The sequence below is a fragment of the Podarcis pityusensis genome (genome assembly GCF_964106645.2).
Source record: "Podarcis pityusensis genome assembly, chromosome: 18".
Classification (NCBI taxonomy): Eukaryota; Metazoa; Chordata; class Lepidosauria; order Squamata; family Lacertidae; genus Podarcis; species Podarcis pityusensis.
The window spans coordinates 10092964-10115987 of NC_138043.1; the positions used below are offsets into that span (position 1 = coordinate 10092964).

At 49.8% G+C, this 23024-nt stretch overlaps 1 protein-coding gene across 5 annotated transcripts in view; it reads left to right on the top strand.

The window, feature by feature from the left end:
• The window catches only part of DOT1L (DOT1 like histone lysine methyltransferase), a 76086-nt gene extending 54072 nt beyond the window's left edge, over positions 1-22014 (top strand). For 2 of the 5 annotated variants that reach the window (XM_080988722.1, XM_080988720.1), the window contains 7 exons: positions 2914-3043; positions 4048-4676; positions 6591-6796; positions 10271-10335; positions 11087-12049; positions 13268-13918; positions 15819-22014. In XM_080988722.1, the coding sequence (XP_080844848.1) occupies positions 2914-3043; positions 4048-4676; positions 6591-6796; positions 10271-10335; positions 11087-12049; positions 13268-13878 (2604 nt within the window). In that variant the 3' untranslated portion in view covers positions 13879-13918; positions 15819-22014. The remainder of the gene's footprint in view (positions 1-2913; positions 3044-4047; positions 4677-6590; positions 6797-10270; positions 10336-11086; positions 12050-13267; positions 13919-15818) is intronic. The other 3 variants (XM_080988721.1, XM_080988723.1, XM_080988724.1) reach the window with 3 other exon arrangements.
• Positions 22015-23024: the final 1010 nt, after the last annotated feature.

The following is a 23024-nucleotide window of genomic DNA, read 5'->3' on the forward strand; positions in this document are numbered from 1 at the left end:
TCCTCCTCCTCCTCACCCCTTGCTATAAAAAAGCCAATCTGACGGGCCTTGGGGGCAGCTCCCAACATTATCTTTTAAGTTGCGAACCCTACGGATAGCTCCAGCTCTTAGCTGCTTTCATTCTCTCTTCCCGCCCTACTCCTCCGGCATCTGAAAATCAGGAATCTGATGCAGTTGATTGATTGTTATGCTGTCGCAGACCCGTCGAAAACGGAATAGGAACGCTGAGGATCATAACGTGTGCTTGTTAGAAATAACAGCATGATGAAACGCAGGCGTGCTTATGGTACAATAGATGAAAGCGTGAGATACAACTTGGATTTGGGATTATCCTCTTAGAATCATAGAATTGCAGAGTTGGAAGGGGCCCTGAAGATCATCCAGTCCAACCCCCTGCAATGCAGGAATATGAAGGTGCCCCATACAGGGATTGAACCTGCAACCTTGGCGTTATCAGCACCATGGTCTAACCAACTCAGCTATCCAGATGCTACAAAGTCTTTGAACACAGGAGAGGATCTTGACTGCTAACTCGCTTATTGACTTGCTTGTCAATATTTATATCTATATATTTTTTCCAGGTGCTTTTCCTTTGACCTTTCCCCGTAAAGGAGCAAAGTAGTCTAGGATGGTCCTCTCTGTGCAGGTTGCACTCAAAGAAGTCATGACCCAAAGTTTTGACTCCTTGAGAACTCCCTCCCAGTATTGCAGAAGGGAGACCAATTCATCAGATGCGTGGCACAGATTCCTGAGAAATTTCCTTTCCTTTTCTTACCCCAACCCCCTTCTTAAAAAAAAACAAAAAAATGCTACTCTGTTAGTCCTCATGGGTCCCAGAGATCTGCCTCTGCGTTCTGCTACCTGGCTTCATCTAGAACAGGGGTTCTCCAGCTGTTTTTTGGACTGCAATTCCCATCATCCCTGACCATGGATCCTGCTAGATAGGTTTGATGGGAGTTGTAGTAGTTCAAAAACAGCTGGAGACCCGAGTTTGGGAAACTACAGTTCCCATCATCCCTGACCACTGGTCTTTCTTAGCTAGGGATGATGGGAACTGTAGTCCAACAAGTATGGGAAACCCTGGTCTAGAAAGCAGAACGCAGGGCTTAGAAGTGGAAGAATTCTGATCCTTGTTCTACTGTTAAAACTGGCCAAGCAGCTTTTGGACTAGGTGTCTGGTTTTGCTGCTGTTTTCGTTCCCCTGTCTTCTCTTGGAGAGTGTTTGTTTGAATTTATTTTATTTTTTAAGAAACGGTTGCGGGCAAGGAACATCTGTGTCCCGTCACCCACCCCTGACATTGTTGGACTTGTAACTCTCCTCACCGTTGGCTGTGCTGGCTGATGGGAGTTGTGGTCCCTTGGCAGCCAGTCTCCTTCACCCCGATCTAAGAAGCTGAGTTTTCTGCTCTCAGGAGGGGATTTTATTTTTATAGCCAATGTCCATCACAATACAGTCATACCTCAGGTTGAATGCGCTTTGGGTTGAGCGCATTCAAGTTGCGCTCTGCGGCAACCCGGAAGTAACGGAGTGCGTTACTTCCAGGCTTTGCCACTTGCACATGTGCAGACGCTCAAAATGACATCATGTGCATGCGCAGAAGCGGCGAAAAGCGACGCCCGTGTGCACAGATGTGCCATTGCTAGTTACGTTTGCTTCTAGATGCGAACGGGGCTCCGGAACGGATCCCGTTCATATCCAGAGGAAACACATATAAGCACAGATAACACAACTACAGAACGAAAGACATTACATGCACCAGACCAGGACAAATCTAAAATGTCCAGAATTTTAAAAGCTTTCCTTCTGGTCAGCATCCCTGGGGTTGGCACTTGTGCTATCCAGAAAGGTTGCCCTTATCTTTCTTGACGCTGGTGTGAATGGTGCCACCCCTATAACTGATGCGCTTATCAACATGCGCCAACAGCCATTTAATTTTCAAGTCGTCCAGTTGACCTTTTAAGGCAATCTGAAAAGGGAAGATAAATTTAGCTCTGGGTGAATCATACAATGGACAATATAGAATATAATGTGCAAGATCCTCAACAGGCCCTGATCCACGTGTACAGAGGCTGTCTGTCTCCCAGCCAGATATTCAGTAGGCATCGTTTGAAATCTGAGCTGAGTGAAGGCATATCTAACCGGGGGGGGGGGGGGTGCATACTACATGGAGCAATGTGCCCCCCCCCCAAGAAGAGTTGGAGGCCGCCCAGAGTGGCTGGTGTGTTGGTGACACACAAACATGGTACCCTCTAGAAAGCGGACCACAACTCCTGTCCTTCCTAACTTTGGCCACGCTGCCTGGAGCCGAATGGAGTTGTGCGTCCAACAACCTCCGCAGGGCTGCAGGTTCACCGCCATAGTTTGTACAGTGAAAAGTACCTTGTTAAATTATGGGTGACTGGGTTGATAACAGCTCAGTCGGCGGAAGGTGACGGGTTCAATGGCCGCAGTCTCCGAGGCTTCAGTTGGCAGGAGGTGAGCGGTGGGATCACTGCAATCTCCACAGTTTTGTTTCTTTAAATTTCTTTTGAAATGCAGACCCTACCTGTGCTTGGGATACGTGGGGTGTTGCTGCCAGTCAGAGCAGGAGCCACTGAGCTGAACTGGCCCATACTTTGAGGTGAAAGCAGCGCCTTCAGTTGGTGTTAATTAGCAGCGTCTCTCCTAACCCCTTTGGACGAGAATTCATGCGCGGCAGGGGGGCTGGACTAGATGACCGTTGGGGGTCCCTTCCAACTCTGTGATTCGGTGACTAACGCTCTTTGCGGTCGCTTGCTTGCCTGCCCAGCGGTCCAGCCACTTTTAACAGGAGCAGCAGTCTAAAGTCTGTTTCCTCCGCAGAAGCTCAACCAACCCTTCTCTCTCTCTTTTCTCTCTCTCTCTCTTTCCCGTTTCCCCCTTCGTCCCTCCAGAGAAGCACCCCCAGCCCCGTCCACCAGATCCGAGACTCCTTTTCAACACTTGAAAAACAATATGGTGCTAGTTCTCATAACGGCATTAGCAGTGCCGCCGGTGGAAAGATGCCACCTTTGGCTACCTCAGGTGAGTTGTTCCCCATCTCCCTTCTCAACCCCAACTTCCCCGATGGGGTGGATTTCAGCTCTTCCAGGTGCCTAGGGATGTTAAAGCAGCTGTTTTGGTGCCTGCTGAAAATATTCCTGTTTAGACAAGCCTACCCAGATTCTGAGAAAGGTGGGGTGATTTTAATCTCTCTTAGTATTTTTCTCTAAAAAAATTTTTGGTTTATTTAGTTTTCAAATATTTTCATACTTTACCATCAACAATAAGTTTCGTTTATCCATTGGCTCCCAATCACCCCTCCCCGATGTTCTGTGTTAATCCTTTGACACTGCATATTTTACCTCCACATCCTAAATTATTAGCCTTAACGTCTTTCTGCCATTGCTCATATTTCAAATCCTGCTTGCATTTTCATGCAATCGCAATACCTCTTCAGATATTCTGCAAAAAGTTTTCCAGTCCTCAAAGAACTATTCCTCGTTTTGATCTCTTAATTTTTGTTATTAGCTTTGCCATCATTTTCAGTAAGCCCTTCTTCCTTCTTTGAGACCTCATCCTCTTTCCATTTTTGAACATGAAACATTCTTCCTGCTATCATTGCATACATAAAGAAATTAACCAACTTTTGTCTGCGCTTCAAATTTTTAATTTTTTTTTTTAAACCCCAAAAAACAAATGAATATAACATTTTCCAGTTAGTCAATTAACACTGGACTTCCCCTTTATTCCTCCAAATTTTCCAATATTGCTGCATATTACAGTTATTCTGCACCTTATCTTCACCAGAATTTTCTCAAATACTATCTTAACTGCTGTTCTTATTCAGGGCCTACTTGCGTTTCAGCATGTTTACAGCAGTTTTTTAAAATGATCTACGAATGTTTCCCAGTCCTCCTAAAAGTGTATCTCACCCTGATATTTAATTTTCCCTGCTAAACTTGCCAGTTCGGCATAGTCCAATTCAATTGCAGCTGCCAAGAGATTAAACCAACATTTTTTGGTATATATCTGTTTCAACCTCGCAGGTTTTTCTTACATGTCTGGCTCCATGGCGATGAACGGGGCGTTCCCAAGCAGCCCCGCCCCGCTGAACCCCACCATCGACCACACGGCCCTGGAGGACGCCTCCAGCTCGGGGAGCCTGTTCAACTCGGTGGCGGGGTCCCGGAGCTCCACCCCACAGCAGCCCTCGTTCCTGGCCATGCCCTCCCGGGCCTCGGCCCAGAGCTCACCCGCCCACCAGCACTCAGCCAGCCCCAGGCTCAACGGCGCCCCCCAGGGCCTGGCTGGCGTCCTGCAGTACGTGGACTCCCAGAAGGCACTGGCCGAGGGCGGCGGTGGCACCAGGGGTGACCCGCAAGGGATGGAGCCAGCCTTCTCCGACCCCGAGAGCGATGGGAAGAGGAGGTTCATCTTCACCATCTCACCTGCCACTGGGACCGTCAAGCACTGCCCACCCAGCAAGCACAGCGCCCACACGGCGAGCATCCGGGCAGAGTGCGGCCAGGATGGGAAGAAGCGCGGACGGAGGAAGCGCTCCTCCACGGGGGCACCGGGCACCAACTCCGGTGTGTCGCCCAAGCGCAAACCGCTGCCTGCGGTGGCTGGGCTCTTCGCTCAGCCGTCGGGGTCTCCCCTCAATATCAACTCCATGGTGAGAACCAAGGTGGTTTGCTTGCTTGCTTGCTTGCTTGCTTGTTTTGGGTGGTTTCAGGTGGGGTGATTTATGCAGCCACTAGCCTATGCAAGCCAGAGTCGCCTCCAGGTGATCAGACAGGGAGAGAGCGAGAGCCCTCTGTGGATTGGTGAGATCACCTCACCTGACAGGTGCCCACCTGATCGCATCATTCGGTGGAATCGGCCCTTCTGCGGGCGCCACATTATGCCTGTTCCACATCTGTAAGAACTCAATTGGTTAGCTCTTTCACTTTGTAACTCCCTGCTTATTGATATCAGGCCTTCAGTTTGCTCGTTTTGGTGCCTGCTAAAAACATTCCTGTTTAGGCAAATCTAGATGCGGGTAGCGCTGTGGGTTAAACCACTGAACCTAGGGCTTGCCGATCAGAAGGTCGGCAGTTCAAATCCCCGCCACGGGGTGAGCTCCCTGCTCCTGCCAACCTAGCAGTTCAAAAGCACGTCAAAGTGCAAGTAGATAAATAGGTACCGCTCCGGCGGGAAAGTAAACGGCGTTTCTGTGTGCTGCTCTGGTTCACCAGAAGCGGCTTAGTCACGCTGGCCACATGACCCAGAAGCTGTACGCCGGCTCCCTCGGCCAGTAAAGCGAGATGAGTGCCACAACCCCAGAGTCGTCCACAACTGGACCTAATGGACAGGGGTCCCTTTACCTTTACCCAGATGCTTAGAAAGGTGAGGTCATTTTAATCTCTTTTAGCATCTCAACTTCGCATGTTTTAAAGTAGGGTTGCGATTCCCCCCCCCCCTTGATTTTTACTGTTCTGTCTTTAGCAAACCGCTTTGAGGTGTTTCTTTTTCTTTTTTCAAATAAGCAGTGCGTAGATTTTACAAAATCAATAATAAATAAATTGTGCAATCCCCTTTCAGTGCGGCCCTTTGCGGTTTGCATTCCTACCTGCAGAAGCCCCATAAATATCAACCTGTAGCCCCTCATAGCTAGTGCAGTTAGGATGCTCTGTGAGTCTTTGATCCTATAACAGGGGTGTCAAACTCAAATTCATCGGGGGCCGCATCAGCAGTTTGGCGCCACTAGAGGGCAGACGTTCTCTGGCTTGTAGGCTGCTGCGCATGCGCTGAAGAGGCGGCTTTCTTGTGTCAAAAGAAAAAAAAAAAGCGAGAATAAAAGGTGAAGGCTGGCGGCGGCGGCTACACAGGCCACATGACGAGGTCTGGCGGGCCGGATTCGGTCCGCGGGCCTTGTGTTTGACACCCGTGTCCTATAATCTTCTCCTTTGCCACAGACAGTGAAATGTTGGTCAGCAGAATATGTCATCTTTGAAGTAAAGCATTTGTCCTACTCCCCTGGAACAGAGAAGCTGGACAAGCTTTTCTTCAGCCTTCCCTCTCTCTTCCCTGCCCGTTTCTCTTTTTGCTATGCCTAGATAAATAAATAGATAGAATAGACAGACAAAAAACCCCACAAAACCAAAGTTACAAAACATAGGAATGATGCAGAAGCTGCAGTTTCTTTTAATGTATGTCTATTCGTTTCTAAGAACATGGTATTTGTTTTCCAAACAAACAGGGAGCAGACACTGTAGAAAAAAACGAAAGCAACAAAACAGATCACAAATGCTAAATGTTGTGATTTGGTGGAGTGAAAGTGAGTTTTGTATTTCTGGATCTGATACAAATTTCTGCCGTGTCCCTTAAATGTAAAGCTCTAAGGCCGAGGGGATGGTCACCTATTAACCAATTGGAAAAAGGTGCTCCTGGGGTCCTTTTTGGCTGCAGTTTGGGGTAGATAAACACTATAAATAGCGAGAAAATAAGAGCGCAAAACCCCCACAAAACATGCCGTAACGTTAGGAGTGCTTCCCTAATCCTTAAATGCTTCTCTTCTTCTTCTTCTTCTTCTGTCTTTCCTCCTCAGGTCAGTAACATTAACCAGCCTTTAGAAATAACAGCCATTTCTTCCCCTGAAAACTCCCTGAAGAACTCTCCTGTTCCCTACCAGGACAGCGACCAGCCCCCCGTGCTGAAAAAGGAGAAGCCCCTGACCCAGAGCAATGGCATCCATTACTCGCCGCTGACTTCTGATGAGGAGCAGGGCTCAGAGGATGACCACAACAGCACCAGGTGAGTGTGGACCTCGCCTTGTAGCGGGGAACACCCCTGCGGGGCCCTGGTCTTGCGTTGGAAAGACCTCACTGCCGTAGGAAACTGCCTTCAAATGAGTCAAGCCTGTTGGCCTTCCTGGCTCAGTACTTTAATAATAATAAAAATAATTATTATTATCATCGTCAATTCTGTATCCAGGGCAGCTGTCTACCAGCTCCATCTGGTACGCAGGCTGAGACCCTACCTGCCCGCAGACTGTCTTGCCAGAGTGGTGCATGCTCTAGCTTGGACTACTGCAATGCGCTCAATGTGGGGCTACCTTTGAAGGTGACCTGGAAACTGCAATTAATCCAGAATGCGGCAGCTAGACTGGTGACTGGGGGTGGCCGCCGAGACCATATAACACCGGTCTTGAAAGACCTACATTGGCTCTCAGTACATTTCAGAGCACAATTCAAAGTATTGGTGTTGACCTTTAAATCCCTAAACGGCCCAGTATACCTGAAGGAGCGTCTCCACCCCCATCATTCTGCCCAAACGCTGAGGTCCAGTGCCTAGGGTCTTCTGATGGTTCCCTCACTGCAAGAAGCAAAGCTACAGGGAACCAGGCAGAGGGCCTTCTCGGTAGTGGCGCCCACCCTGTGGAACGCCCTCCCACCAGATGTCAAAGAGATAAACAACTACCTGACATTTAGAAGACATCTGAAGGCAGCTCTGTTCAGGGAAGTGTTTAATGTGTGACATTTTAATGTATTTTTTAATCTTTGTTGGAAGTTGCCCAGAGTGGCTGGGGAAATCCAGCCAGATGGGCAGGGTACAAAAAATTTTTTATCATCATCATTAGAAGAGTGACTAGTGGGGTGCCACAGGGCTCTGTCTTGGGCCTGGTCTTATTCAACATCTTTATCAACGACTTGGATGATGGACTCAAGGGCATCCTGATCAAATTTGCAGATGACACCAAACTGGGAGGGGTGGCTAACACCCCAGAGGACAGGATCACACTTCAAAACGACCTTGACAGATTAGAGAACTGGGCAAAAACAAACAAGATGAATTTTAATAGGGAGAAATGTAAAGTATTGCACTTGGGCAAAAAAAAATGAGAGGCACAAATACAAGATGGGTGACACCTGGCTTGAGAGCAGTACATGTGAAAAGGATCTAGGAGTCTTGGTTGACCACAAACTTGACATGAGCCAACAGTGTGACGCGGCAGCTAAAAAAGCCAATGCAATTCTGGGCTGCATCAATAGGAGTATAGCATCTAGATCAAGGGAAGTAATAGTGCCACTGTATTCTGCTCTGGTCAGACCTCACCTGGAGTACTGTGTCCAGTTCTGGGCACCACAGTTCAAGAAGGACACTGACAAACTGGAACGTGTCCAGAGGAGGGCAACCAAAATGGTCAAAGGTCTGGAAACGATGCCTTATGAGGAACGGCTAAGGGAGCTGGGCATGTTTAGCCTGGAGAAGAGGAGGTTAAGGGGTGATATGATAGCCATGTTCAAATATATAAAAGGATGTCACATAGAGGAGGGAGAAAGGTTGTTTTCTGCTGCTCCAGAGAAGCGGACACGGAGCAATGGATCCAAACTACAAGAAAGAAGATTCCACCTAAACATGAGGAAGAACTTCCTGACAGTAAGAGCTGTTTGACAGTGGAATTTGCTGCCAAGGAGTGTGGTGGAGTCTCCTTCTTTGGAGGTCTTTAAGCAGAGGCTTGACAACCATATGTCAGGAGTGCTCTGATGGTGTTTCCTGCTTGGCAGGGGGTTGGACTCGATGGCCCTTGTGGTCTCTTCCAACTCTATGATTCTATGATGATGATCATCATCATATACCCCACCCATCTGGCTGGGTTTTCCCAAGCCTACACTAGCCATCAGTTGCTGTCCAGGATTTTGGGAAGGGAGTCTGGAGGTGCCCCGGTTTGGATCCTACAACCAAGAAGCAGGGGGTTGGCTCGTTGTGTCCTCTCTCTTCTGTGTTCCAAAGCTATCGAGTGACTGTCTGATCTGCCTTGTTGGTGGCTTTTTCATTCCCCCGTTTTGTCCTCAAGGCTTACATGGCAAGTGAGGATTTTTAACAGCCTAAATGAAAGGCTGTCGACCTCTGGCGATCTGCCAGCTCTGTTCAGGAGGTCCACAGCATGTCCCTGTTAAAAATGCATATTGATTTTTCAATTCTACTTTAATTGCTGCTTTTGTTTAATCATAATCATAATAATTATACCCACCTATCTGGCCTGGGTTTCCCCAGCCACTCTGGGTGGTTTCCAGTACATATGAAAACATAATACAACGCAAACATAAAAAAATTCCCAGTATAACAGTTTATAACAATAAAGACTTGCACACTTCAGGAACTCAATACCTTAAGCTTCTCCCCATATGAACTGATCCAGACCCTGTGTGTGCCCTCCCAGAGAGGTTCGGAAGGTGGCAACAAGAGAACAGGCCTTTTCTGCAGTGGCTCCCTAATTGTGGGATGCTCTCCCCAGAGAGATTTGCCTGTTGCCATCACTACATGCCTTTAGGTGCCAGGCAAAAACATTCCTCTTTACCCAGGCCTATGCCTATTAAATAATCTGTGGCCTATGAAAGTGTGGGGGAGAGGACTGTTACTATAATGACTATTTTACTATTAGGCTGTCTGTCAGTATAGTATGCTTTCTGTTACGTTTTTATCATTGATAAATGATATTTATCACATTTACCACATTCTATAATGCGTTTTTAATGTTGTACAGCACCCTGGGATCTTTTGATAAAGGGTGGTGTATAAATTGAATAAATAATAATAAAAATAATAATAAATAAATAATGATGATTATGGTGGTGGTGATGATAAATTGTTCCCCAACTCTTCACACTAAAGTTCCAGGGAGGGTTACATTAATCAAAACACGTTAAAATCGATCTTGAACAACTTATGATCCCAGAAATGATGCAGGTTCTAGGACCTCCATATGTTTTGAGACTACAATTCCCATCATCCCTGACCATTGGTCAGCCCTCCATATGTTTTGAGACTACAATTCCCATCATCCCTGACCATTGGTTCTGTTAGCTAGGGATGATGGGAGTTGTAGTCCCAAAGCATCTGGAGGACTGAGTTTGCCTATGCCTGTTCTAGAAATACGGAGCTCAGGTGTTAAAGGCAGGGGTGCAGTGGTGCATTTTCAGCATTTGTCCAAAGCTGTATAGTGCCAGTCGTGCCTCTGAAAATACAATAAAAAAACATCTAGCAAGAGGGTATTTTAATTGTCAGGACAGGCAGAAGAATCATGTAAGCCTGGGTTTCCCTAACCACTAGGGGTGACGGGAGTTGTAGCCCCAAAACAGTTGGAGACCCAAGTTTGGGAAACCCTAATGTAAGCGGTCTACTAAAACCGCAAGCAGTTTTCTCGTGACCCATGGGGTGGGGAGATGTTTGGGAACCCCTGGCTTAAGGTAAACGGCTTTTCTTTTCTTCTTCCTCCCTTCCTAGAATTGAGAGAAAAATCGCGACGATATCACTGGAAAGCAAATCTCCGCAGAAGGCGATGGAGAACAGTAAGTGTGGAGGCCACTGGTGTGGGTCTGGGGGGAAAGCTGTTTTAGACTGCCTGCTTAGGGTGGTGCTGGGTGTTTGTAACAGGTGCATGTAAAATAAGTGCAGTTCCATACGGATTAGGTGACTGAGCACAAAAGCTGTCTTCACCTGCAAAAAGAATATTAGCTATGTTTGATTGTCAAATGCCGTTCTAGATTCGCCAGGCTGGTCTTGAAAATGATGCTTCTTCTGTATATAATGAAGGAATGTCAAGGCATATCGAAAGTGTTGGGAGGTTCTGCTTCCAGGGAGCCAGTGTGGTGTAGTGGTTAAGAGCGGTTGCCTCGTAATCTGGTGAACCGGGTTCGATTCCCTGCTCCTCCACATGCAGCTGCTGGGTGACCTTGGGCTAGTCATACTTCTCTGAAGTCTCTCAGCCCCACTCATCTCACAGAGTGTTTGTTGTGGGGGAGGAAGGGAAAGGAGATTGTTAGCCGCTTTGAGACTCCTTAGGGTAGTGATAAAGCGGGATATCAAATCCAAACTCTTCTTCTTCTTCCTTGGTTGCTATTTGGTGCTGACGGTGCTCTCTTTTGCTCCCCATCCGTCTCTGTCTCTTCTCCTATTGCCTCTCTCACTCCTGCTCCACTTGTCTGTCTGCGTCTCTTTGCCCCTTCCTCGCCCCATCCGCCTCTCTCTCTCTCGCCTTCTCCTTGTGTGTGTCTCTCTCACACACACACACATTCCTTCCCCTGCCTCCCCAAATCCCAGGCATGAGCTTAGCTGGGAGGAAGCAGGCCAGCGAAAACATGAACAGCAGCAAGTGGAAGTCGACCTTCTCTCCCATTTCTGACATCAACCTGACCAAAGCAGTGGACAGTCCTCTGCAGGCCCCGTCGCTGAGCCAGAACTCCCTTTTCGCCTTCCGACCGCCCTCCGAGGACGGCTCGGGGGGCGACAACAAGGTCTCGGCCCACCCAAGGAAGCATGGGGCCTCGGCCGCCCTCGACAGACTCGGCCAGACCATGAATGGATTTGCTTACAACAGCGGGCTGCCGGCCGACCTCGGTTTACATAGCTTTATTGACGGTGCTCCTCTCCCGCACAAGGCCGCGGCGGACGTGGCTGCGGCGCTGGCGGGCAGCTCGCCCCTGAGCTTCCTGGCGCAGCGCAGCAAGGAGGGCGGTGGGGTCTCTGAGACGAACCCCTTCCTGAGCAAAAGGCAGCTGGAGGGCCTAGGAGCCCTCGCAAAAGGGGAAGACTCCAACTGGCCCAGCGGCCTCAAGGGCAAAGACCCCGGCGAGCTGAGCGCCCGCCTGGGAGCCGCTTTGGACAAGTCCTCGGTGCTACACGGCAGCAAAGCCGGGAAGGGCAGGGAAAGGGAGGCCGTCGAGCTGAAGAACGGCCACAACCTCTTCATCGCTGCTGCCGCCGCCACCCCTCCTGGCGGCCTGCTCAACGGCAAAGGCCTGTCTGTGGCCCCCACGGGCAGCTCTCCTTCCTCTGTGCCCTCCTCCTCCTCCTCCATGGTGGCTCACCCGTTCTTGAACTCGCTAACCACTGGCTCGCAGTTCCCCCTGGGCCCTATGGTGACGAACTCTTCGGTACTGCAGTCCCTGTTCAGCTCCATGCCAGCCGCCAGTCTGGTTCATGTCTCGTCGGCTGCCACCCGACTGACCAACTCTCACACGATGGGCAGCTTCTCCCCCGGGGTGACAGGTGGAACAGTTGGAGGTAAGGCGGAGCTTCGGGGTTCTTCCTTCCCTGGGGGCACAGCCGAGAAAGGGGGCAGGGACAGCTTTTTTCACACCCTCTCTGCAGCCCCACTCCACAGTTAGGTGGGTTTTATTTCTTTATGCGTCTTTATTGAAGTTATATACTGCGCTTCATCAGGACACCCCAGGGCAGTTCATAGAGTAAAATACAAGACAAAACACCAGTAAATAATTAAAGCAAAACAGCAAAACACTACTCCCCTTCTCACAGATACATTTCAAAGGCTGCAGGGTATTTATCAGCCCAAGGACTGGTTGAAGAGGAATGTTTTTGCCTGGTGCCTAAAAGTATATAATGAAGGCACCAGGCTCTCCCTGGGAAGAGCATTCCACAAGCGGGGAGCCACTGCAGAAAAGGCCCTGTTCTCGTGTTGCTAACCTCTAGACCTTTCATGGGACAGGCACCCAAAGAAGGGTCTTGGAGGATCTCAGGGTCTGGGTACGTTCATATGGAGAGAGGCGATCCTTGAGGTATTGCGGTCCTGAGCCGTTTAAGGCTTTATAGGTCGAAACCAGGTTTTCAAGCGCTCTTTTCTGGGGGATCCCCCACTCCACTTGTGCTGAGCTGTGTTCCACAAAGAAGGGGGGGCGGGCTGGGGATACACAGAGCATCCTTAGCCTACCTGGTGCCTTCCCCAAATGTTGCCTGGTGTCTTCCCCCAGCCAGCAAGGGGAACCAAGGAGGAAACATGCCAGTTCCCCACAAACATGCGTGCCTGAAGGTCTCCTCCTCCTAAGAGCCTCTCTTTTTGGGAGAAGTCGTGTTTCCGGGGCAGAGTGGCTGCAGCAGCCTTGAGACTAGCTTGCTGTCGCCAAAAAGAGGGCCTTAGAAATGGGTGCGCTGTTGGGTCTCTCAGTTCAGCCAAAGTCCCTTCCCCCTGGCGCATAAAAGGAGACAGGTAAGTGAGCAAGCCTCTACCCCCCCCGCTCAGCTTCTGCACCATCGCTGCTCATCGCTTGCCGCTGCGGCTGTCGTTCATTTTCTCCATGCTGCGCATTTGTCTGTCAAGCTGCGGCTGCTGCGATCTTTTTTAAGTTTGCTTGCTTGCTTTAAAAAAAATAATTTATTTCCCCCCTGGTTGTGTTGCGTCACGTTGTCGTTGTTGTTTTTGCTTCTCTCGCTGTGAGCCGTGCCAAAGTTCCGCCTGCTGAGTTTGTTTCTTTCTCCTGTTTGCAGGTATTTTTAACCATGTGGTGCCTTCTGCCTCCTCCTCCTCCTCCTCCTCTGCTCCCTCGCCTTCCCTTCCGTCTTTCTCCTCCTCTTCCTCCTCCCTCCACTTTGGCAGCAGCGCTGTCTCCAGCTGCGCCGCCGCCGTGCTGAGTCTGAACCCTCTGCAGGTGACTCCCACCTCCCCATCGTTCCACTCGCCCCCGGCCCCCTCCGGCGAGACGCAGCACCTCGCGCGAACCCCGGCGCACCCGTCCCGGCGCACCCCGCCTCCCAACGTCTCCTTGCCTCCGCCCCCTCCCCTCCTCGCCTCCAGCAGCGACCCCGTCCTCCTGCAGGCCTTCTCCTCCCTTCCGGGCTCCGAGGCTTTCTTGCCGCCCCCGTCCTCCTCTTCCCCCGCTAACTCCGCTTTGTCTATTAAGCTAGCTTCTCTCCAGCACAAATCCTCCCGCCCTTCCTTCACTGTCCACCACCCGCCTCTGCCCCGCTTGGCGCTAGCCCAGGCCGCGCCCGGGATCCCGCAGCCCAGCGCCGCTGCCTCCGCTGCGCCCGCTATGTGGGTCACGCTCGGCCTGCAGTCTCCTTACGCTTCGCACCTCCCCGGGGTTAAGCCGCGGTAATGGGCTCGGCTTGACCCTTTAAGTGTTCGTGCTCCGTAAGGTAAGGCTGGCCGGGAGGGGCGGGTGGGGTGGGGCAGGCAGCTTCTTCGGAGGCAATGGAGCCACATGTCTGCCCTTGCGGCCGTGTGTAAGCTTTGTCCTCTTGCAAGGTGGTTGTGGGGTGGGTCGCGGCTAATGGATTGAGGTTGAATCTGGGAGAAAGGGGTCGGGCAGCTGTGGGGGAATCCCTGGTCCTGAATGGGGTAACTGTGACCCTGAAGGACCAGGTGCACAGCCTGGGGGTCATTTTGGACTCACTGCTGTCCATGGAGGCACAGGTCAGTCCTGCGTCCAGGGTGGCTGTCTACCAGCTCCATCTGAGACCCTCCCTTCCTGCGCCCTGTCTTGCCAGAGTGGTGCATGCCCTGCTTGGACTACTGCCATGTGCTCTCCGTGGGGCTACCTTTGAGAGTGACTCGGAAAATAAAGAATGTGGCAGCTAGACTGGTAACTGGTACCACATAACACCGGTCCTGCAAAACCTACATTGGCTCCCAGTACGTTTCCAAGAACAATTCAAAGTGTTGGTGCTGACCTTGAAAGCCCTAAACGGCCTCGGCCCAGTAGACCTGAAGGAGCGTCTCCACCCCCATCGTTCAGCCCAGACACTGAGGTCCAGTTCCAAGGGTCTTCTGGTGGTTCCCTTACTGCGAGAAGTGAGGTTGCAGGGAACCAGGCAGAGAGCCTTCTTGGTAACATTTGGAAGACAGGCAGCCCTGTGTCGGGAGGTTTTTAATGTTTGATTTACTGTGTTTTGATTTGATGGAAGCTGCCCAGAGTGGCTGGGGTGACCTGATCAGATAGGCAGTATATAAATGATGTTGTTGTTGTTCTTGGTTGATCTCACGGTCCTTTTCACTACCTTCCTGGGGGGGGGGTCAGCAGTGCAGCTTCTGCCCTCGCATGCAGAATGGCGTCTCCGGACAGGGCTGGGAGAGGCTCCTGTTCTGGAGAGCTGAAGCTGCCAGCCAGTGTAGACATTACTGAGCTGGTTGGACCAGTGGCCTCACTCATCATAAAGCAGCTTCCTGACTAAATTGTTATTACCAGGCAGATGGCATCATGCCTGGACCTGAAAAATTAATAACTGGCGATGACTTGCAATAACTGTAACCCGAGTTTGGAGGGTCGAGGAAGAGAGGCCTTGTTTGCCCACAAAGAAATAAAACTCCTCCTTATCATCATTCTTGTATTCATATCCCACCTTTTCCTCCCAAGGGCTCAAGGTGTGGTGTACCTGGTTATTCCCAGGGCGTTTTCTTCAGCTGGAACTCGCCAGAACTCTTGTTCCAGCAGTTCTCGGGGGGGTGGGGGGGCTCCTTGCCATTATAAGAGAACAAGGAAGGCGTTCATGGCACCTCTTTTTCTAGGATGTTGTTGAACTACAACTCCCATCACCCCTAGCTAGCAAGGCCAGAGCTCAGGGATGATGGGAGTTGTAGTCCAACAACATCTGGGGACCCACAGGTTGAGAACCGCTGGATTAGGCTGAGAAAAGTCCGTGAGCTGCCGTGGCCGAGAGGGGGATTTGAACTCTGGGCTCTCCCACGTCCAGTCTGACGCTCCAACCCAGTGTTTCCCAAACTGGGGTCTCCGGCTGCTTTTGGACTGCAACTCCCATCATCCCTAGCTTGCAAGGCCAGTGGTCAGGGATGATGGGATTTGTAGTCCCAAAACAGCCGGAGACCCAAGTTTGGGAACCAGCACTATGCCACACTGGCTCTGTCTTGCAGGTCAAGCGAGGTGAGAATTCTGAGGGCCAGGTAGTGGCTCTGGAGGGCCGCACTGGGTCAAACCTCCCCAGCCCTGCCCGCGCCATCCTTGATTCCTTGGTTTCGTGAACTGTCCATAATCCGCTGGCTTAAAGTGTGCTTCTCCTCTCCCCTCCCCTGTTCCCACAGGTAACTAAGGACCTTCTACCTCAACCCCCCACGTGACCTATGCAAGGCCAGCCTGGACCAACGCCTCTCCACTTCCACTTGAAGGTGCTGCCCTCAACCGCTGTAGAGAGGGGCTTCTGCTCCTCCACTCCCCCTCCTCCCCATCTCTCTTTACTACTGGACACACACAGGAAAACCAGACAAGGAAAGAGACAGGCAAACGGAATGGAACCCTTGAGTCCTAAGCCTAAAAGCCGGAAGAAAATGCTACTGTGAAATCTTAAGTGTATGTGTATGTGTGTGTGTATATATATATATATATGTATATTATATTATATAATATATATGTATATGTATATATCTCTCTAGATATATTCAAACTGCAGAAGGCGACAACGGCCTCCGATTTGTATTGTTGATATAGTTTAGATATTTATATATTTTTTGAAGTTTGAGAACACGTGTTTTCACAAAAGGCACCCCCCCCTCCGCTCTTGTGTGTGTTCGTTCCACGCAAAGTCTTGGAACTGGAGAAAAAACACGCCGGGGAAGGGGGAGGGGGGGAAAGAAGAGGACTTTTAACAAACAAAATACTGCTAATAACAAAAGGACTGGCCAACACAAGCGGAGACACATCCACAAGGTTCTCTTGGTGCTATCCATGCCCGACAGACGCTGTGCCTCTCTGGGCCGAGCTCCCCCGTGGTGCTTTCGTTTTTGTGTTTTTTTGCGGGGCGCAGAGGCCTGGTTGTTTGCGTGTTTGGGGGGGTGACCAATACCAAGCCACGTTCATATATAGAGCGAGTCTGACTGTTCTTAATTTATTCCACCTGCTCCCACCAGATGTCTGGTCCACTTCATCGTCTGTGTCTCTTCCGCTCTGTAGTGAAGCCAGGGAAATGAGGAATCCAGGGCTTGTCCTCCTCGGAGCTGGCCCCTTATAAGCAACCTTAGTTGGCCGTTGGGCAGTAGCTGGCGTTGAGCAGGAGCCAGGGAGGAACGGAGCCAGTCGTTTTGCATGGGCGTCCGGCTATCTGCCTCCCCCCATGCTGTAGATCTGACCATCAATGTCATCTGATGCTTATTTGAAGGTGGGGATATGGCCATCGCACTCCCCTCCCGGCTTCCCAGCAGAATTCAGATATGGTGCTCGTGGGGGATAAAACATAGCCTCTCCCGCCCCAGAAACAGACACCCCCAGGTGCGTTTCCGAAGCGAGGGGAAGGGGATTCCTCTGCCTTAACTGTGAAACCCAAAAGGGTCGTGTTCGGAGTTCAAGGTGGGGTGGGGTGGGGACCCTGACCCACTGGCTTCTGGGCTGGGTGGCGATGAAAGCAACCCCTCCCTTCCCGGCAGAATGGCTCCCGCCAGGCAGCCAAACACTGGCAGGCATTTTCTCACGCCACAGGCAGCTTCACCTGTATTTTGGGACTCCGCCTCAGGCTTGGGTATCTTTCTTGCCCGGGTCCAGGCTTTGTAGTCTTCTAGGTTTCCTTTAAAACAAAAAAACCATTGCTTACAATTTTCTAATCATGCCATCTTTGGGGGCTCTGGCTTGCCCTCGGTGAGGATCTCTCCCAGTTTGTCCTCCCCTTGGAGGCAGCAGATTGGGTCCCCGGCTGTCTGGCTTGTTGCTTTGTTCCTTGGAAGAAGCAAGGATGCTCATCATCCTTGCTCGGTGCTCTTTCCTTCCTGTTTGTGTCCATCTCCCGCTCTTGGAATATTCCCCCAGGGGTGATTTGTTTTGGGAGGCGATGGCCACGCAGAGGCATCCCACTGGTGTCGTTGGCCAGGCTGCTTGCACTGGAAAACTTGAGAAAGCAGGCTGCCAAGTCTTGCGCTGGGCCTGCTGCCAACTCTCTTTCTTGGGGTTCTGGCATCCTTTTTGTGTGTTGTCGGCGGCAAGATTTTTGATACTTGATCAAGACACGCAGCTTTGTACGTTCTGTCAGAGACACGTCCGCTCACGGCTTCTGTCCTTGTTGCTTCTCAGTGGGTCGTGTTTTAAAAATGTGATTTCACACCCCTGCATCAGAGATAAAACTCACACACACACACACACGTGCATACTGCAATCAAACTTAACTTTTTTTGTATCTCACCTGACAACACTGGGGCTTTGCTGATTTTTTTTATAACAATAAATTGTGACTTGGGTGATCAGTGCATAGGAATAATTCTTACGTTTTTTTTAAAGGCACACAGCTTTCTGGGAATGGTGAGATGTGGGGAGGGGGGAATATATCTGTTTAAAAACACATACACACTCGTATGCTTTCTGCTAATTTTTTTTATCAGGTTGTGTCCGTAGTGTAATTTGAAGCGGGAGACAAATAGCAGTTTTGTTTCCTCAGGTGTGCCTAGAATCAGGGAGGAAATGGCAAGGGCATGAGGATAAGAAAGTGTGTGATGATCGCAGCAGAGGGTATCATTCTTGCTCCCCTCAATACCACAGCGGTCCCTAAAGTCTCACGTTTGCCTTCCTTACTTCCAAGATCCACCTTGTGGCTTTTATAGTCTCTTGCTGTTGCTTTTCCCTGAATCTGTCTTGCTCGCTCTCTCTCCCCTCCGCTAAGGTCTTGGAGCAAACAGCTGACTTCTCATAAAGACTTTTCACCATTCTGCTTATTTTTCTTTGCCCCTGTCGGTCTGCTCAGCATCGGCAGAGAACTGAAACCTCCCTGTTTCCAGGTTTCTTAAAACTCTCATTGCAAGCCGAATGAATTCCTTTTGGCTCCGGTTCCCCCACCCCAGAAGGAACAGGGAGGATGCATCTCATTACTCTGGCAACCCTTTTCTTCCTTCTGCTGCGCAGGACCAGCACGGAAATAACCCCCTAATGAATGTGGACTGGCTGCCAAAACCCTTTATCTTGCTTGGATAAATCTCCACTGCCTTCTGTCGCGTCACCGGCCAGGTTTCCAGCAGCTTCTCTTTCTTGCCCTCCTTCCACACTCGGGTATCTTTCCCCTGCAGGCCCCTGCAAATTTCCACTTCGTGGGAAAGTGTGGATACAGTTTGCGCTTTCTTTCCCTCTCCCTTCCCTTGACTTTAGTCTTAGCTTTCTTTTCTTTAAAAAGAAAAACAATCCCACTTGAAGGCCTGGTTCTTACAAGTCAGCTGCAAATCTTTTCCTAGGTTTGAAACTAAAACGGATTCCTGCTTGTTCACCTTCCGCCCTGTGTTAAATTCGTAGGGTGGGAATTTCTCATACCTGACGCAGGAACAGTGACTTGCTGCGCTTGAGTTGAGCTCTCTCCAGCAACCGCTTTCTCTCCCCCTCTTAAAAAAAATTCCTCCATCTCCCCTCAACCCGTCTTCTCATCTTCAGTACTCTTGAGGTCGCAAGTATGTGTTTCATGCATCGATCTTCCGTTCAGAATATAGTCTTTAAAATGCCGGATGGGCCCCTCTCCATAGCAGTGTTGAGCCAAGCAGGCAATAGGGCAGTGGGCCCTTCTCCTCTGACCAGCCCAGGGTTTTGATTTTATAAAAGCACGGGAGAGCTGGCCAAAGATACAAAAACCAGGCTGCTTGTTTTTAACTAACCAGGCGGTTCAGACTTGGGGCAGTAGGCCCTGTGTCCACATCCGAAGCCTGCCTTACCCGACCCCTCGAGGACTCAGCTAGGTTTCTTGCTGGTGCTGTCTTGTTTGCAAGAACTCCACGCCGAAACACAAATCCACTTGGGTGATCCATTCGGCCGCTGGGGCGGGACTCCCCGCCTCTGGAAAGATCACCCCCAAAGGACAACTGTCATATTTGCCCTGCTGCTTCTGGTACAGAGATGGAATCTCAGGGGCTCCCCAGTCAACAACCCCCCCAGGGCCGTGCATTGAAATCGAAACCCACACCACTTTGTCTTGTGATGCCGTTCTTGGGAGAAGCTTGTTGTAGTGAGCTGTTGGGACTTCCCCTGCCTTGTTTTAATTTATTTATTTTTCTGAGTGGGATTTGCTGCTGCTGCTGCTGCTGCTTCCCTTCATTGGTGCTAGATGCTAAACAAAACCCTAAGGTGCTTGGCCGGGTTCTTTTTTACCGCCCCCCCCGGGGGGGGCATTCCTTTCACCCAGCCGACCTGGCAACGACAGGCCACAAGGAAAGGAGGAAGGCTGGGTATTCTATTTTATTCTTTGCCAGTAAAACCTGCTTTAAGATGCTTTTACTCTGCCCGCAAGCACACAGAGATTATGTTGTGTAAGGGGCGCAGAGGGAACTCGCCTTCTAACTTTGTTTTTCAGGAGGGCAGAGTATTAGTTCAGCAGCAAACCTCTCTAAAGGCTTGACCCTGTTTCTGGTCAGAATATGGTGCTATTTGGGTGTCTTTGCCATCAGGGCTCCACCTTATCTGAGGTTATCCTAAACCAGCCTCTGCCATTTTGGGGCCCCTCCCTCGGCAGTCCAAAGCAAACTTGGAGGGGCCACACAATGGCAAAAGGACTCTGCAGACCACAGGACGATGTCCTCATTTTCGCGGCTAACCTCTTCCATTCCATTTCCGAACACAACCTTTCTCCTAAACCGCTGGGCATGAGAAATCGTAGAGGTCTAGCGTGCTTGGCTTTGAAATTGTAAGAGTGATGCCTGCGGCATGAGCTTGGACAGCACCCCCTTTTTTTTTTGCGGGGAGCGCACACCCTCGCAGAAACTGAAACACACACCCTGTGCTTTTCTGCTTCTCTCTCTCTCTCTCCCTCCCCCCCCCCAAACCCCTTCTTTGCAACTTGGATAAAGTGGTGAAGAAACTTTGGGATTTGTTGCAAATGACGGTGTGTCCTCACAAATTGGGTTTTGTTTGAGATGGTGTGCGTACTCTTTGTGAAAGCGTGCGAGTCATTGCAACAGCGATGGTGGGATTTGTTTGCACCCAGTGGAGTCGCTTGGTTTTTAAAAGTTGTAGAATTGCTTCAGAATCAGGGCAGGGTGGGGGGCTTCTGGGGTTGGGTGCTAATGGTGCTTCCCCCCACCCCTCCCAGAAACAGACCCACAGGCGGAAAAGCCTTTTGCAGGGTAAAAACTACTTTCCATACTTCAACAGACACACTGTAGTAGATGCAGTCCATTAAGCAGGCTGCCACAATCTCCTGTGAAGTTTGAAATCAGCCTTGCCGGATATCTTAATATCCAACAAGAACTTCCATAGAAACTGGCTTGCTTGTCTGTGTTTAACTAGCATAGGAATTTGTGGTACTCTGAAAGAAAGGTGGGTGCTGGGGAATCGATAGGAAGCATCCCATTTGCAAAATATCTTTTGTCTCGGTTGCAGGATGCTGTTTTTGCAAATCTGGTTCAAAACAGGTCTTCCTCCCTGCAGGTATTGGCTGGACACCTGCTCAGCCCTTCATAATTCTGGATTTCCTCACCCACATGCACATTGGAACCTTAAAAAACAACACCTTAGCCCCCTCCCCCCTTCTAGCCTCGATGGGATGGAGATCTATTTTTAAAAAAAATAGGAGAAAGAAATGTGGGGTAGATCAGCTCCTTCTTTCAGTGCTTTGCGTTTTTTTGAGCCTTTTGAGAAACGTGCTTTGCAGAAACAGCCCTTGGGGGGCTGGTTCAGGAATTGTCTGGATCCTCCCCCCCCCTCCACAATGAACTGAGGCTTTGCCTTGCCGAAACAGGGAGTTTGGATGTGGGCGGGGGGGGGGGGGTATTCAGTCAGTGATGGAAATTGCTGTTGCTCAGGAATTAAATCTGTAAAATGTAAAATAAAAAGGAATCAGTTTGTAAATGGATTGAAGGGAGTACCCATAATATTCTTAGAGGTGGGATGTTCTTTCCCAGCAACTAGGAACTTGATTTGTATACATTAGCCCATGAAAATGAATTCTATTTAAATTTCAGTCTTTTCATCCGATGTATCTTGGGGTTTGTTTGTTTGTTTGTTTGTTTGGCTTTGTTTTTGAGACTTTGCTCCATGAAATCTCGATCTGTCATTCTTCCATAGATCCATATGGACTACTTCTGGCGCTGTGTATATATGTACGTAATAATCTTTTATCTATATATTTCAGCCCCTTCCATTCCTTCCGATTCTCTGCACTGCAAAAAAAAAAGTTTTATCTTTCTGTTCTAACCTCCACTTCAGATCTCCCCCCGCACTTCACCCTGATTTGTAATTGGAAAAAAAAGAAAATGGCTTTGAAGTTTGTCTTTATATTAAAAAAAATGTATGTATTTTAATACACTGTATACCCTTGTGGTGGTGCTTCTATCCTTTCTGAAGTTGTCTCGTTTCTTTTGCAAGAGATGTCCAGGTTTCACAGCCAGAGAGGCCTGCGTTCCCCCCCTGGGGCCACATGCTAGAGGTCAGCTGAACGATAAATGCAGTTTTCACCTTTGTAGAATCATAGAAGTGTAATGTTGGAAGGGACCCCCCTGCAACGCAGGAATCTCAACTAAATCATCGGCGGCAGATGGCCATCCAACATCTGCTTCAAGGCCTGCAAGGAAGGAGAGTCTACCACCTCCTGAGGGAAACCATTCCACTGTCGAAAGTTTTTTTAATCTCTTTTCATGTCACTTGAAGCCATTTGTTCAAGTCCTACCCTCCCAAGCAGGAGAAAACAAGGTTGCTCCATGTGACAGCCTTTGAGATAATTGGGAAATTGAAATTGAAATACTTTATTGTCACTTGTACAACTTGTATGCAGTGAGATTACATGAGCACCCGCCACTCAGCTCTCTTAGTCTTAATTCCCCTCGCTTACAGACGCCCACCCACCAAACCCGAAAGCCGGTTGCCCTGTTGTGATCTTTTCATTCAGCAGCCTAACAGCCCATGGACAGAAGCTGTTCATTACCCTGTTGGTGCGACTAATCCTGCTTCTATATCTTCTGCCCGAGGGCAGGAGATCAAGAAAGTGCCGGCCAGGGTGTGAATCATCCCTGAGAATTTTCCTCACTCTCCTGAGGCAACGTTCTTCCATGATGTCATCCAGTGGATTCACAGGACAGCCCATAATACCTTGTGCTGTATTCACCACCCTCTGTAGGCACTTCCTATCAGTTGATATCAAACCAGTGTACCACACCGTGATGCAGTAGGAAAGGACACTTTCTATTGTAGAAGGAGATCATCATGGCTATCCTTTCTCCTCTCAGTCTCCGCTTTTCCAGCTCCTTCAACCATTCCTCATCAGGTCTGGTTTCCTGACCCTTGATTATCTTGGTCTCCCTCCTCTGCACCCCTTCCAGCTTGTCAACATTCTTCCTAAATTGTGG